The sequence below is a fragment of the Nilaparvata lugens genome, chromosome 3 (genome assembly GCF_014356525.2).
Source record: "Nilaparvata lugens isolate BPH chromosome 3, ASM1435652v1, whole genome shotgun sequence".
Lineage (NCBI taxonomy): Eukaryota > Metazoa > Arthropoda > Insecta > Hemiptera > Delphacidae > Nilaparvata > Nilaparvata lugens.
In genome coordinates this window covers 68,471,110-68,486,081 of record NC_052506.1, presented here as the reverse complement: position 1 = coordinate 68,486,081, position 14,972 = coordinate 68,471,110, and the positions used below count along the sequence as shown (strand labels likewise).

General features: G+C 34.6%; 1 protein-coding gene across 1 annotated transcript in view; it reads left to right on the top strand.

Moving 5' to 3' along the window:
- Positions 1 to 14,972, top strand: part of LOC111043708 (cholecystokinin receptor type A-like) — a 221,049-nt gene that overhangs the window by 18,207 nt on the left and 187,870 nt on the right. Inside the window, exon 3 of the mRNA XM_039424393.1 lies at positions 5,348 to 5,462. Within this exon, the coding sequence (XP_039280327.1) occupies positions 5,348 to 5,462 (115 nt within the window). The remainder of the gene's footprint in view (positions 1 to 5,347; positions 5,463 to 14,972) is intronic.

Here is a 14,972-nt window from a genome sequence, read left to right as displayed (position 1 = left end):
CAGCCCCTATATAAGCAATTGAACAGACTACCCACCCCTCTGTTCTATCAATAATTCTTCACACATTAGCTTCTATTGTTCGAGCTGTGGCAATAGTACAAGATATCATTATGTACACCTAATATAGAAGAGATTACTATCTATACCTATAGATTACATCTATATCTATAACGTATGTTAATCATCCAATTTATTTGAAATTCAGCATCTCGAAAATTATTAATTATTTTGGCAATAATTTTGGTAAGAGATGTAATAATTATTAGTAAGAATAGAGATAATGATTCTCTAAGTTCCCTCTGGAGTATAGTAGTTGATGCATTGAACGTAGTTTTGGGAATTAATATCAAGATAAATTATTAATCAGTATTAACAGATGTGGATCTCCTTAGTTTGAAATAATCGCCTCATATATAATCATAAATAGCAGTGGAAAGATTCATTTATAGAACATGTCATGTGGTATTTTAGCACCACAAAATACTTTTGAAATGAACTATTGAGCTTCAATAGAATTATAAAATAGAAAGAATAGATAGCCTAGTCAAGGTACCACTCAAGTAAAAACGAATGTTATTCATGATAAAGAGAAATCATGTTATCTATTAAGCAATAAGAAAATCATGCAAAATTGTAATTCAACAATACTGGGAATTCTTTGGCAGAAATGAAAATTATAAAGCGGCTAAGTTATTATTGTCAGATTATAAAAAATAAAAGTTTGCATGGAAAAGTTTGAGGTTGGAATTCTTTGTTTTGTTCTAATGAATCAATCGATCTAGGATCAATTGACAGTTCTTTGAATTGATACCTAACGAATCAGCTGATTGCTCGATCAACCAGTATGAATTGAATTATAAGTTTTACTCACAAAATATATATTATATACTAGGGAAGGTTTATGCAAATAGTTAAGGACAACTATTATTGTTACTCGAGTATTTATTGAAATTTAAAAAAAATATGAAAACCAAGAGTACACAAAGCTCACATAAAAAATTTAATGTATATTGTATTATAGCATCATATATCGAGATTTATTTATTAGAATACTCTCAGACTATTACTTAACTTATGTATTTGGAAATTTTCATTTATCTTTGTATAACAAAGTTAGGAAAACCCTGAATCTTAAGTAACCAATTACATCTTGTCTTACTAAGATTAGAAAGCCAATAAGAAGAAAGCTTATAAATCATTCAAGGAAGAGATGAAATTTTTCTGAAAATCACTCTCTCTGGCTTGTGATCTCAACCTGTGAGGAGCACATGGAGATTAGGGTTCTTTCTTCCAATCAATTTTCAAAAGCATCAAGCCAATCCCTATTCAAATGTGAAGTATATGTAATTAATGTTTGATTATTTGTGAACTCAGTGTTGCTAAAGAGTACCTAATTGTAATTTATTCCTGTAAATATATTTTTGATACTGATAGAGATTTATAAGAGGTCTGGACCACACACAAGCCCAGCAGAGATGAAAAGGACCTGCCTAATTAATTATTGGAGATAATTAATTATTCTACAAGAACTAAAAGAACATCATTACTGTGAGTGTATTAGTTCTAATTAGCTCATTAGCCGGCCTTTATCAGTGAATTGAGGAATTAATTGAAGCGCTATATAAATTTATTCAAGTTTAAGAAATTCTCAACGTGTCGACTACTATCATATAACTTATAAAAGCTCGTTCATGAATTTATTGATATATATAGGAAGCTTATTTCCATGCAAGCACGAACTCATGAACCCTAAGATATTAAATTGTTATTCTTATTAATTATTATTTGTTCATCGATCAAAGTATGTTCTAGTAAATCTATATACTGAACAGGTTCCAATTTGTCCAGTTCTGAACCGACTTGAAGTCTATATATTAGTATTGAGAATATACATATTTTTACAGCTCACAACTGTGAATGCTAATAAAACTTGTGATAATTATCAAAATATTAGAAGATTCATTTATTTGAAGAAAATCATAGATATAAGAATATTATTTTTATATATATTATTTCATGGGAATATATTTTATGTTTTATGTCAGCATACAGAATCTTAGAAGTTTTCTATTATTTCCTAATTCATCTCGTGATATACAGTTTGAGCTGTCTTGGTACCAAGCAAAAATCTTCTGCAGCATATCAAATCAGTGAATCAATTAACATTGATCTTATTCAGAATATTTACTACTTATCATCCTTTGATGATAGTAATACTATTCCACCAGAGAAATCATACTGATAATTATATTAATAAGGTTACAGTATATCATATAAGGATCCAGAGAACTTCAAGAACTGGCATTGTAAGTTCCAAGGAATTTCTTAAGGGTAAATTGGTGAATACCTGTATTCATGACGAGCGTTTTAAAAATCAACTAGAAAAGTCATAGTTGGTCTTCATTATCCTTGATTGAATATATGGTTACTGGTAATCAGTTGCCAACTATCTTTTTGATTTCCTTATTGGTATTCATCCAGAACTTCACGGAAGCAGCGGTAAGAATTATTAATCACCAATCATTGAACCCTGTGGTGATTTATTATATTTGGGATATTCATGCATCTACTACTGAGCTAGAGTTGCAGTCCGAACCCAGCATATTTGCGAGCCAGATGGCCTTAACTTTCTGCAAATTTATTTGCAAAATAGGGATTTTAGCAACCACTCTTATAAATGTGAAAAACACTGCACCACATATGAATGGTTGGCAATTTACCACTTTACAAACAGAAAGCCAGCTCATGAAAAATGCCAAGGTATATCTACTGTGAAATGCATTAATACGAATTTCCTATTATTGTAGTGAAGGGCACCTTAGTCATCGAATCCTGAAATGATTCAATTTACCTCTATTTTTTGAAGGTCGGTCATCCTCTCGACTGTGTCGACCCTCTTGGATCCTCCCTTGTGGATAGAGATCTTGATCCTCCAGACATTCCTATGCCCATGACGGTCGGCCGCAGCGTTAAGGATCTTGAGACGCTCCGCAGTCAGATCCTCGCGAATGGTGACGCCGGAACCCTTCAGCTTCCTGTTAGCGTCGAAGATCATTTTCCTGGTCCGGTAGCTGCAGAGTTGAACTATGATGGGTCGGTCCTTAGGTTTCGCTTGCCCTTGTTGAGGTGGTTGATGCCTTCCAACGCGATGCGAGTGGTTGACATCCGCCAGAGTCATGGGCATGGTCAGCTTCTTGTTGAAGACATCAAGAGCCAGCAGGTCCATGTCTTCTTCATCGCTCTCTGGGATCCCAAGAATACGTATTGAATGTCGGCGCCCGTATTGCTCGAGGTCGTCGACCTTCAGGTGACAAGACACCTCCAGCTCACAAATTCAATCGTGCAGCTGTTTGTTCTCCTCCTTCAATGCCTGAAGTTCCTCGAGAATAGACTTCACAGCCATTGAGACAGCATTATGAACAGATTCCTCGATTTGCTGTTGAATAATTCGGAGGGTCTCTTCAGACAATGATCCAGAAATAGCTGGCCCTGGCTTCGAAGCATTGACCACATTCTTCGGCGTGCCTCTGTTCGGTCGAACCATCGTGTACCGTTAGGTGGATTTACACTTTTACAGGTGAGAAGGTAGACTGAAGAATTAGGAATGTTTTTTCAAGGTAAATAAAAAGAGTGTGAGTTAATAAAAAATATAATTTCACTATTGAATTTAGCTCGAGAAACTGAATAACTAGATGTATAATTTGTAGTGAATTGAACTGTATAACCCTATGAAATATCTGTTAGAAGACGGAGCCGAACTAACACACGTTTACTCACTCGACATAACCAAGAGAGAGAGGGTGAGAAAGAAGTAGGAGAAGAGAGAAAAAATTGAAAAAGAGAGAGAAGAGAGGAAAACGGAGAAAGAATAAGAATAAGAGAAAGAAATGGAGAAGAGAGGAGGAAGAACAGGGTGAAGAACATGGGAAGAAGAGAAAAAAGAAGAGGAGAAGATGAAGACGAAGAAGAAGAAGAAGAGCCAAAATTTTTTTAATAAAGTAACTAGATACCGTAACCTAGTTAAAATTAGTTTGCCTATATCAACTCGTATCAACACTATTAGCTTTTGAATTATTCCAAATATTAGCTTTGTCATTGTTACAGAAATTAGAGATATATAAATTAATCAACAAGATAACCAAAGAAGTTGTGCTTCCATAACACTTTTGTCGGGGTGCTAAGGTGGTATGAGCAGGCGTATTAACTTCTACTATCAAATTCATCAGAGAATTGACGCCATCTCCATTCAATAAGCACCATCGTTGAAATATATTATCAGGGAAACTTCATCTTACTGGATACGAGATAATTGAACGTTTTTTTTTCTCCAATCAATATGGATTGTGTACCATGAAAGATGAAGATATTCATGGAAAAGTTAGTTCTTTAAGCTTATTTTCGAGTGAGCAAAGAGATCTAGCTTATTTGGTTCATAGAAGTTTCAGATGAAGTTTTCTGAGCTGAAGGCTAACGTTTGACGTATTAGGTAGCCAGAGAAGAATATTATCCTGAGTTTTCCTATCCTATTTCCAGTAGCTAAGACGTGCAAAGTTCTAATTGCAAACTAAAAATGCGTTCACTCAACAGTTCTATGCGTTGTGTTTTTTAATAATAAGGCTCTATTATTGTTTAAAAAACTCGAGGTCTTTCTCTATGTAGCTTTATTTTGGAAATTTGAAAAAAGAGAGAAAATGGCTACTAAATCTACTTTGACTGAAATGAATAAAAAATATCAAGTAATCTGGCTGTCTCAAGTCTTGTGTCAGATTATTCAGGGGGCACCTGATTCAGAGTTCCAATGCCACCTCTGACGTGACTTAACAATTAATTGTTCTTGTCCTGACCCAAGAATGTATTATGTCTATCATGCCTGTTTATCATACATGTCCAACCGATAGTGGCCAGCCAGAGCCAGTTTTTACCGACTATGTGACTATCCTGAACACATGAGCGGCCCGTGAAGAATATATCTCAACCAGCCGAGGGTCGCACCCGGGGACCTTTTCATGAGGCCACTGAATAAACCACCAAACTACGGCCACAACTCAATTCATCAACTTATCTGAGCTTCTGTATTCTTAGTCTAATTGAGTTATGTCATTGGAAAATTCAATCACCAATATTCAAGATTTATTTTGAGTTTTTTCAGAGCTAATCTTCGTGCAGCGAGTAATAATCGGTTGATCAGTTTCAACAGTCTTCAAACTTTTAATGAGAATCATTAAGTCATTCTATCATATAATCATAATTTCCTCTATGTACAACTCTTATTCTCTAATTGAATTGGTAAATGAGTTAACATGACATTTTCCATTAATTTCTTATATATAATCATTTTATTTTTCAGGCCGTGTCCGATCTCCTCCTTGGAGTATTCTGTGTACCTTTTACTCTTGTTGGACAAGTGCTGCGAAATTTCATATTTGGTGCACTAATGTGCAAATTGATTCCTTATTTTCAAGGTAAGAATTCTTTCCTTTATTTTCATTTCTCACACTTTGATACAATTTTCATAAATAATATACTGCTCATTATTTCTGAATTATGACTTATCATAAACATTTTAAAGCTCCTTTGAGACTTTTTAATGGAACTCTGTCCATGTTTTAGTGAATTGAATATATCTCTCAACAGGACTGTGTTCCAATAATTAGTATAATCATTATAACTCCTTGCTTAATAATATTATTGAGCGATAAATATTATAAAACGATAACGTTGATGAATGATATAACGTTACAGAGAACTCAATGGCCACATTATATTGGGATTAAAGTAAACGTTTGAAAGCATAGTTTCCAAATAAAAAATCCTAAAAAATCAAAATCCTCCCTCTATGAAAGATTGTTACGGGTTGTAGAGTCTGCGATGTAGGGTTCAGCAGGGAAATATGAATGATTTAAAATAGCAATCTCATTGTCGTTTATCAACAAAAAATACTATCTTGAAAGTTGATATTATATTTTCTAATCATTAATAGGCCTAATCACAGAATTTGATAAATCGAGTATGGAAGATATCTTCAAATAATGGCAATTCTCATACTAGTGCTGTAAACATTGTGATTCATTGTTCATTCTACTTTACTATCTAGAATTTCACTTGAAGCATGAAATTGAACTGTCTTTATAATATACTTGAAGGCTTTATTGAGATTCTAGTACAAGATATTTCAGTTATCCCACTAGTCCAGGCAACGAATGCTTAGAAGAAGGTATAGAGGGAAAAGTTTGGAACACAATTTCCACCCCGCAGCTCTTCTAAGATGGTAAGGGAGTAAACATATCAAAAGTCTTCACTCCTGCTCACTGTTCTGAGGGGGTGGGGTGGTTTAAAAGTGCCATATTTTGTTTTTTTTTTTGCAAATATCTCAAACAATATGCATCTTTTAGAATTTTTATCAAATTAACCTACAAGTTTATCCGTAACATTTTCCCATATCTCTCATAGGTATCTAGGTATGAGCTCTCGAAGGTGTCATATTTTGAAGAAAAACCCTTTCGGCTCCGATTTTTTCATCTTTTTGGCATTTTACTTTTCAAAGATTGATCGAATAAATCCGTGCTAGTCATGAGATGATACATTATAGTCTCTTCAATTTCATCTATTATTTCACGCATCTCCTACGATTATTGCAGCCGTTATAGTGTTGAGTGTAAAATCTTCAGTTTAACAACAATAGATCAATTGACAGGGAAATTTGGAGGGATTGGTTGGAACACAATATTCGACTTCGGAGCTTTGTTTGGACTACTTGAAAGGTGGATATATCAAAAGTCCTTATCCTTACCCCTTGTGCTTGAGGAATGAGGGTGGTTTAAAAGTTGCGTATTTTCATTTCTGGCCTGCACACATTTATCTTGGAAAAATGCATTTCAGCTAATCATATACTGTAACTAACTGAGCAAAAACGAAGCTAGATAACTTCCCTACAAGTTTTGTCTTCTAGAGTTTTGTGATATCTCCTTTATTTTTCGAGATATTTACTTTTAAAAGTGTAAAATCTTTGAAAAGTTTTTCCAACTTTTTGCACTTTCAGGACCTATTACACAACAGCAAAGCATTGAAATAGTTATTTGTGCAACTAGTGCGCAAAGTGACACTTTGCTGCACTGAAAGAAACGAGCGGAATGGCTTCTTGAGTGCAGCAGAGGAACTTTGCTGACGTATTTCACATTAAACTTTTCCTACAGTTACTATTGAATATGATAAGTGGTTGATTATGGGTAAAATGATGGCTGGAATCCATCAAATGTTTGTGTGTGTGATGCTGTTATTAATAACAACCTTAATTCATTTAAAAATTAATAATCCAATTGAAGTTGAAAATTCTCAGTCAAAGCTCTCATTTTTATAAATTGAAGAGTCAGAAAAAATACAGATAGAACAAAAAATTCGCATTCAAAATACACGCCAACAGCTGATTGGGATGGCTGCAAGATGGCTGAACCGACAAGCGCGCGACCTAGCGGGAAGAATCGTACCTAAATTTGTTTCATTGGTTTCATCCAGCTAAAAAGTACTGAAACAGGATTCAGAAATTCAGACTTTTGCTCAAATTACCGAGAAAAATGCTCAAAGTAAACTGAAAAATATTCATAAAAGTAACATAGACAACAGAGAATAATTATTGTAGTATTCCTATGTTTTTTATTTTTTTTATTTATATGGATATCAAACGGTAATCATTTAACTTCAAAATTCGAATTTTATAATGTATATTTGCTACTTTTCTCATTGCTTGCAGTTGAAATAATAATTAACAATAGAAAAGAACTATTTATTATTAAATGATGAGAATTCGTGAATGATGATTATTCATTTATGATTTGGATGAACATTATTCTTGTTTTCCATTCAAGATTGGGATTTTATCATAAATGTAGGGTAGCCATTGAAATGATTCTTATCTAAATCTAACCACAGTCATTGGTACCAACTTAACTTTTGTTTTCGTGCACTAATCCTCCATATAACCCACCAACTATTTTGTGTTGCCATATTGCAAATCTGGAGTACGCAAAGTAATACTTTGCGCACTAGAGCGGAAAAGTGATTCTTTGCGTTCTGTAATCAGTGCAGGAATGGTCACTTTTCAAGGTAACTGTAGGAAAAAATAATTACTGAACGTTGGGTTGTAGTGGATCCAATTCTCTTCAATCTGATGTATTATTCCATCATTATTTATTATTCTATCATGTTTCTTCTAGTATTATTTCATGCTTCCCATCAATTGTAATAGCAGCTTCAGTGTTGAGTGTGAAATCATTAGTTTAAAACAGTAGTAAATAATGTAATTTAGACACAATACCTGGAACACAATTTTTGACTCTGCAGCTCCATTAAGACTAGTTAGGAGCTGAACATATTGAAAAGCCTCATCCCTAACCCCTGTGCTAGAGGTGGAATACCGACAAGTTGACACTTGTTGCAGCATTCAGAACTTCACACTCTAAACTAAAGCTGCTATAACAATTGATGGAAAGCATAAAAATAATACATCAGATTGAAGAGAATTGAATCCTCTACAACCCAAACCTTCTGTACTTATTTTTTCGATCCATTGTTATTGAGTAATAAGCCCTGAAAGTGCAAAAAGTTGGAAGAGAAACTGTCTTTTCAAAGATTTTACACTTTCAAAAGTGAATACCTCGAAAAATAAATGAGACCATAAAAAAGGTGTTATCATCTGAGAAAATAATTCCCTCCCCATCCCATTAATCGTAAACTTTGCTTTCCAGCACTTGATGAACTGATTCAGGCAGTTTAAGAGGATTTACTCAGTACATTTGTTCATGCTGCAGGCTTCTCTCCTTCATAGCTGCTCTTTGTTTTCCGTCAAACTCTGTCATCTGTTGTGTGTGTGTCTTCACCAATCTACTGCAAAGGATTTCAGAAATGTTTGAGGTTGAGAACTCATACTTTATAGATCAGAAAGTTTCATACGAAATTGTGATAGCCCAGTTGAGCTTGTACCTATTCAAAGATGGAAATTAGACTGAAACTGTTGGGGGTAACTTACTTTACACATCACTCTTTTTACCTCCATGGTAGAATTTTCTCACTTCTTAGTTACCTCCACATACTCCAGTTTTGTGGAGCTTTAAATGCTAATCATTACTTAGTAACCCTACAGTATTTTTTATAATTTGACCCATATTCTGAGAGCATAATCAATAATTATCTGAAATAATCAAAACCTTGAATTAGCGAGCATTTTGTTTCAATGCAAGAATCTCCTACAAGAAGGATTCAACATTGGAGAATCTTGTTGGACTAAATCAAAATCCTTCAAAGAAGAAATCGATACAAAAAAAAGGTTCTTGAAGAATGTTTAATTTGTCAGTGAGATTTGTTATTATGTACGAGAACTCGTAGTATCCATAATAATAAAAAATATTACAATCATAATATTCTAAAAAATAATACTTTTTGTGTATTTAACTCGTTCGAAATCAGAAATCCATTAGATTTGATTCCATTCAAATCAATTCATGGGATCGATCCCACTGATCAGCCTGCAAATATGAAAAAAATTAATTTCATCATGCTGATACACGACCGAGACCGTTATATTCATATACAGTTGAAAAAGGTTGAAATTCATAAATATAAAGTTGGATTTCATTGGAAAATGAATCATTCTATGGAGCGATCAATTCTATGGAGCATGAATTGCCATATATATTTGATCGAAATTATAATACTGGAATAAATTATTTTTAATTTCAAAACGTTGGAGCCAAACCTATTAATGAGTTTTCAAAGGCTCTTGAAGACTTGACCTTGAAAATGAGGCCATTCTTTGAAAAATCTTCCTCGGTCTTATATTGATGTGATGCTTCTCATTAAAATCAGCCGAACCCACTTGTTCGGTTTGAGTTTCAAATCCAACACTTTATGAAAGTTTGAATATTGGATACTTTGTATAAGATCACTTTCCACCGCATTGAAACATTCAATTCTGGGAGCTGGATGATTGTCTCTCGATCGGAAAGCATTCACTGTCATGGGAGCCGAACTGCAGATTGGAATATATTTGCATAGGATAGACTTTGAACAAGGAAACTGAACAAACATTGCATAGTAGTTGTGCTGAAAACGCTGAATGCTGATTCTGATACTAACTTAGTGTCAATCCACATTTTACCAAGCTCAAGCAATACTACAGGTTAACGATTTCTCTACAAAAATCTGGTGGGTTGGGTTAGCAATGAAATTACCAAAATCTATGATTTTCATCATGAATATACACGTGAGTTATAGGTGTGCTAGTAGTAGAGAGCTTAGTCAGCATTAGTATTCAATAAAACCAATTAGCGGCCTGCGCGCCGTGCTTAGTCCGTTTTCATTCTTCAACTCTGAACGTCGGGGTTATGTCCGACGATTCGGTGAATAAAATTTGTTTTTAAAAACTTGTCATCTTCTTAGATAACCTTAGCTGGCGCCCGAACAGGGACGGGTGAAGGAAAATTCGCGATCAAAATTTCGGGTTTTTCTGTGAATTTTAATTCTTAACACCCGTTTCGACTTGAATCCGCGATCGGAAGTTTGGTGAAGTAATGTGCTATAAAAGTGAAGTGGTATCATCATCAACTTAATCCTGGCCGGCAGACGTTCATTCAACTCCTGTCATCCAGATTCCTTGAGGTTGAACCATCGACCCTCACTCAGGAAATTGCTTGAGGAAGCAGAAGAAGAAGAAGACGAAGACGTTCGACTACAGCCACCAACACCACCTCCTGCCGAAGACAACATGAATGACGCAGCAGCAGCGGCACCCCTGCAGCCAGAGCAACAAGCATCTGCAGCACAGGTACCGACTATTTCAAAACCATTACCTAAGGGTGATCTCGATCTAATCCCCGATTATGACGGAAATCCAATTGAACTCATATCATTTCTTGAAGTGGTAGAAACTCTACTAACTGGATATTGTACAAGTGACATTATTGAAGCCCCAGCCAATCACTTCCGTTTATTATTTCAAATCAAGAAAAGACTCCATGATATGGCCAAAATTGTAGTAATAAACAGTACTTGCAAATCAGTTAAAGAAGTAATCACAATCTTGAAAAACAATTTTGCAGACAATCGATCAGTGCACCAACTCACATCAGAACTTTTAACGCTTAAACCAAATCCAAAACAACATCCTCTAGTATTTGTGAATACACTTGAAGAAAAACGTACCACCATAATTTGTAGGCACAAACTTGACGGTGTTCACGGTGAATTTTTGGACTTTGTGACTAACCAACTAGACAAACAAGTTATCAATGTTCTAGTTGAAGGACTTCCATACCAGCTAGGAGCCCACCTTCAAACGTTACGAGTGAAAAATCTACAAGACGCAAGACAAGCTATCATTAGTGAAAGCAATGCTGTTTTAAAACACTTGAACTTTTCAACCGATGTTTCAAAAATGCACTACAAAAGCTACAATACCCATGATAAATCTCATCACAACAACAACCAATCTAAATTTCAAAACTCTCAACATGTTCAAGCAAACAAACAACAATCATTTCCAAATCAATTTCGTCAAAATAATCAACACCAACAGTTTCAATCTCAACAATTCAAACCTCAGAACTTTCAAAACTTTCAACACAGAAATCCTAATCAGAATGTGAATAACCAGAATAGATTTCAACAAAATCAAAATCGCCAAAATACTGACGTATCAATGCGAACCGTTTCGAATCTAAGAAAATCAAATTCAGTTCATTTGACTGAACCAGTTGAAACAACTGAAGAAGTCGATAACTCCAAATTTCAACAGCTATCAGACAAAGTCGACAAACTCGCCGAAGCTTTCCATGATTTTTTAGGAGCAGACAACACTCAAAGCAATCAGAGGTGATTGAAATGAACTTTTGTGAAAAGAACGAGTTGCCATTCCTGTGTGTAAATGATTGTAAAATATTAATTGATACTGGATCCAAATATAATTTTGTAAGAACTGATAATAAGACTTTCCCGTGTATTAATGTAGAAAAATATGACTTCAAAATCAAAACACCAGCCGGAGAAGCTACAGGACATTGGCGTGTTAATTTAGATTTAAGTTCTGTGCATGCTGGTTTAAGTAATGAAATGTATTTTGTACATGACTTTAGTTCTAATTACGATATTTTGCTAGGTCACGAAACCCTCAGTAGAATTGGAGCTCAAATTGATTTTCAAACAAACTGTATGATTACCCCTGACAAAACATTTATTTTGAATGGACTTACTCCTGTTAAAATTCACAAGGGAATTAATTCTTTGAAACTACCCCTGATAAACAGATCAGATGCAAAGCTAGGCATAACGAATATACCAGCTTTAGAATTGAATGAAATACTTGTAAATGTAACTGATAGAGATTTTTGTGAATTTGAATATTTTTCCGATGTTGAAAGAGATGTAAATATCGAGTGTCTTGAAATCGAAGAGTGCGAATTAATGGATTGTTCTCCTTCTGAGAAATCCTTGACTCATGACGAAATTTACCAAATCATTCAACTTGACCATATTGACAGACGTGACAAAGACCAAATTGTAAATTTAGTTCATGAATTCCAAGACATACTAAAATTAGAAAACACTTTACTGACTGCAACTCACTTACTAAAACATAGAATTGAGACAACTGACGATTCTCCTGTATATACCAAAAATTATAGGTATCCCGTAGCTTTCAGAGACGACATCAAAATCGAAGTTCAAAAATTACTTGACGGAAAAATTATCCGACCTTCAAATTCACCTTATAATTCCCCACTCTGGGTAGTACCAAAAAAGCTTGACAATTCAGGAAAACGTAAAGTACGTTTAGTAATTGACTACCGAAAAATTAATGACAAGACAAAAAGTGACAAGTTCCCTCTCCCAAACATAGAAGACCTTTTTGGAAAAATTGGAAGAGCAACTTATTTTACGAGTTTAGATTTAGCATCTGGCTTCCACCAACTCGAAGTAGAAGAAGCAGATATTCCTAAAACTGCATTCAGCACAGACGACGGTCATTACGAGTTCGTAAGGATGCCTTTCGGCCTAAAGAACGGACCACCAAGCTTCATGAGAGCTATGAATCTTATATTTTGTGACACTCCAAATGCATTAGTGTATATGGATGACATAATAATTTTTTCTGACTCATTTGAAGAACACCTGAAAGATTTGAGAAGAGTATTCAAGAAATTGAGAGATTATCAATTGAAGATTCAACTAGATAAAACAAACTTTTGTAACATGGAATTATTGTTTTTAGGACACATTGTTTCAAAGGATGGAATTCGTCCTAATCCTGCCAAAATCGAAGCTGTCTCACAGTTTCCTATACCGAAAACCGTTAAAGAAATAAAACAATTTCTTGGTATGACCGGATTCTATAGAAAACTCATTAAAAACTATGCGAAAATTGCCCAACCTCTAACTAGAGCCTTGAGAAAAGACGAAAAAATCAATGTCAACAACACTGAATACAAAGAAGCATTCAATAACTTGAAACAAGCTCTGTGTAATTCACCCATATTGACATTTCCAAATTTTGAGAAAACATTTACTCTGACGACAGACGCATCAAATTATGCTATCGGCAGTGTCCTTTCACAGAACATAAATGGATCCGACCTCCCAATTTCATACGCATCCCGTACTCTCAATAGAGCAGAATGTAATCTACCAACCATTGAGAAAGAGTTATTAAGTATCGTTTGGAGCATAAAACATTTTCGACCTTATTTATATGGTAGAAAATTTGTTGTTAAAACAGACCACAAACCCCTTGTTTGGCTCAGGAACCTGAAAGAACCAAATTCCAAACTCTTAAGATGGAAACTTCTTTTGGAAGAGTACGATTTCACTGTGGAATATTTAAAAGGAAAATCGAATGTAGTCGCCGACGCATTATCTCGAAATCCGATTAAAGCTTCAGAAGTACTGAATAACGAAATAATTGACTTTCAAACTCTTGTTAATTTAGATTCAGAAGAAATACCTCAACTCAATTCACCTACAAATTCTCTTGAAATACCAATGGATGAATTAATGAATGAAACTGATGTTGACCTAGATCAAGTACTAGCAGATTTATTTCCAAATCAAAACCTGAACGTGCCTCCAGATCAAAACAATGAAATGGAAAACGACAATGACTCTTTAGTCACGATTCATTCACAAGAATCATCTGATGACCGAGCCGCTATAGTAGGCGACAGTTCTCCTATCAACAAAGAGAAATATCAAATTGTTCTAAAACGTGGAAAATTTGGAATTCATTTCATGAAAGTGTTCAATAAGAACAGAGTCAACATCACTGTCTCTTCGAAAAATGATATTTCAAATAACTTAGAGAAGTTGAAAACTTATTTCCAACCAGATCTCACCTACGGTATTGTTTTCGAAAGTCCTAACAAGAAATTCGAGCCCATTGCGGAAAGCATTCTCTATTTTTTGATTGAAAAACTGAAAGAGGCAAGTCAAACTACGAAATTCAAAATTTATAAGATAAAATTATCAGATGTAACCGATGTGGAAGAACAGAAAGAACTCGTTTCATCTTATCATGAAGGTAAAACATTCCATCGTGGAATAAACGAAAACTATTTGAAATTGAGACGTAATTACTATTGGCCCAATATGCATAGTGATGTAACGAATTATGTAAATAATTGCCCAACATGTCTACGCACAAAATACGACCGAAGACCTGTTAAAATTCAGTATCAAGTAACACCTACCCCAATGCGACCTTTCGAGAAAATTCAAGTAGACGTATTTTCGTTCGAATCCCATAAAGTGATGACCACGATTGACTTATTTTCTAAATTCTTCCAAGCTTTTGTGATTGATAATGTTAATGGCCCTGCCATAACGAAAGCGCTGAAAGATTACATTTCAAAATATCCAATCCCCGACACAATGTGTATGGATGGAGGAAAGGAATTTGATAATGCTCTTGTGAGACAATTTTTAGCATTATA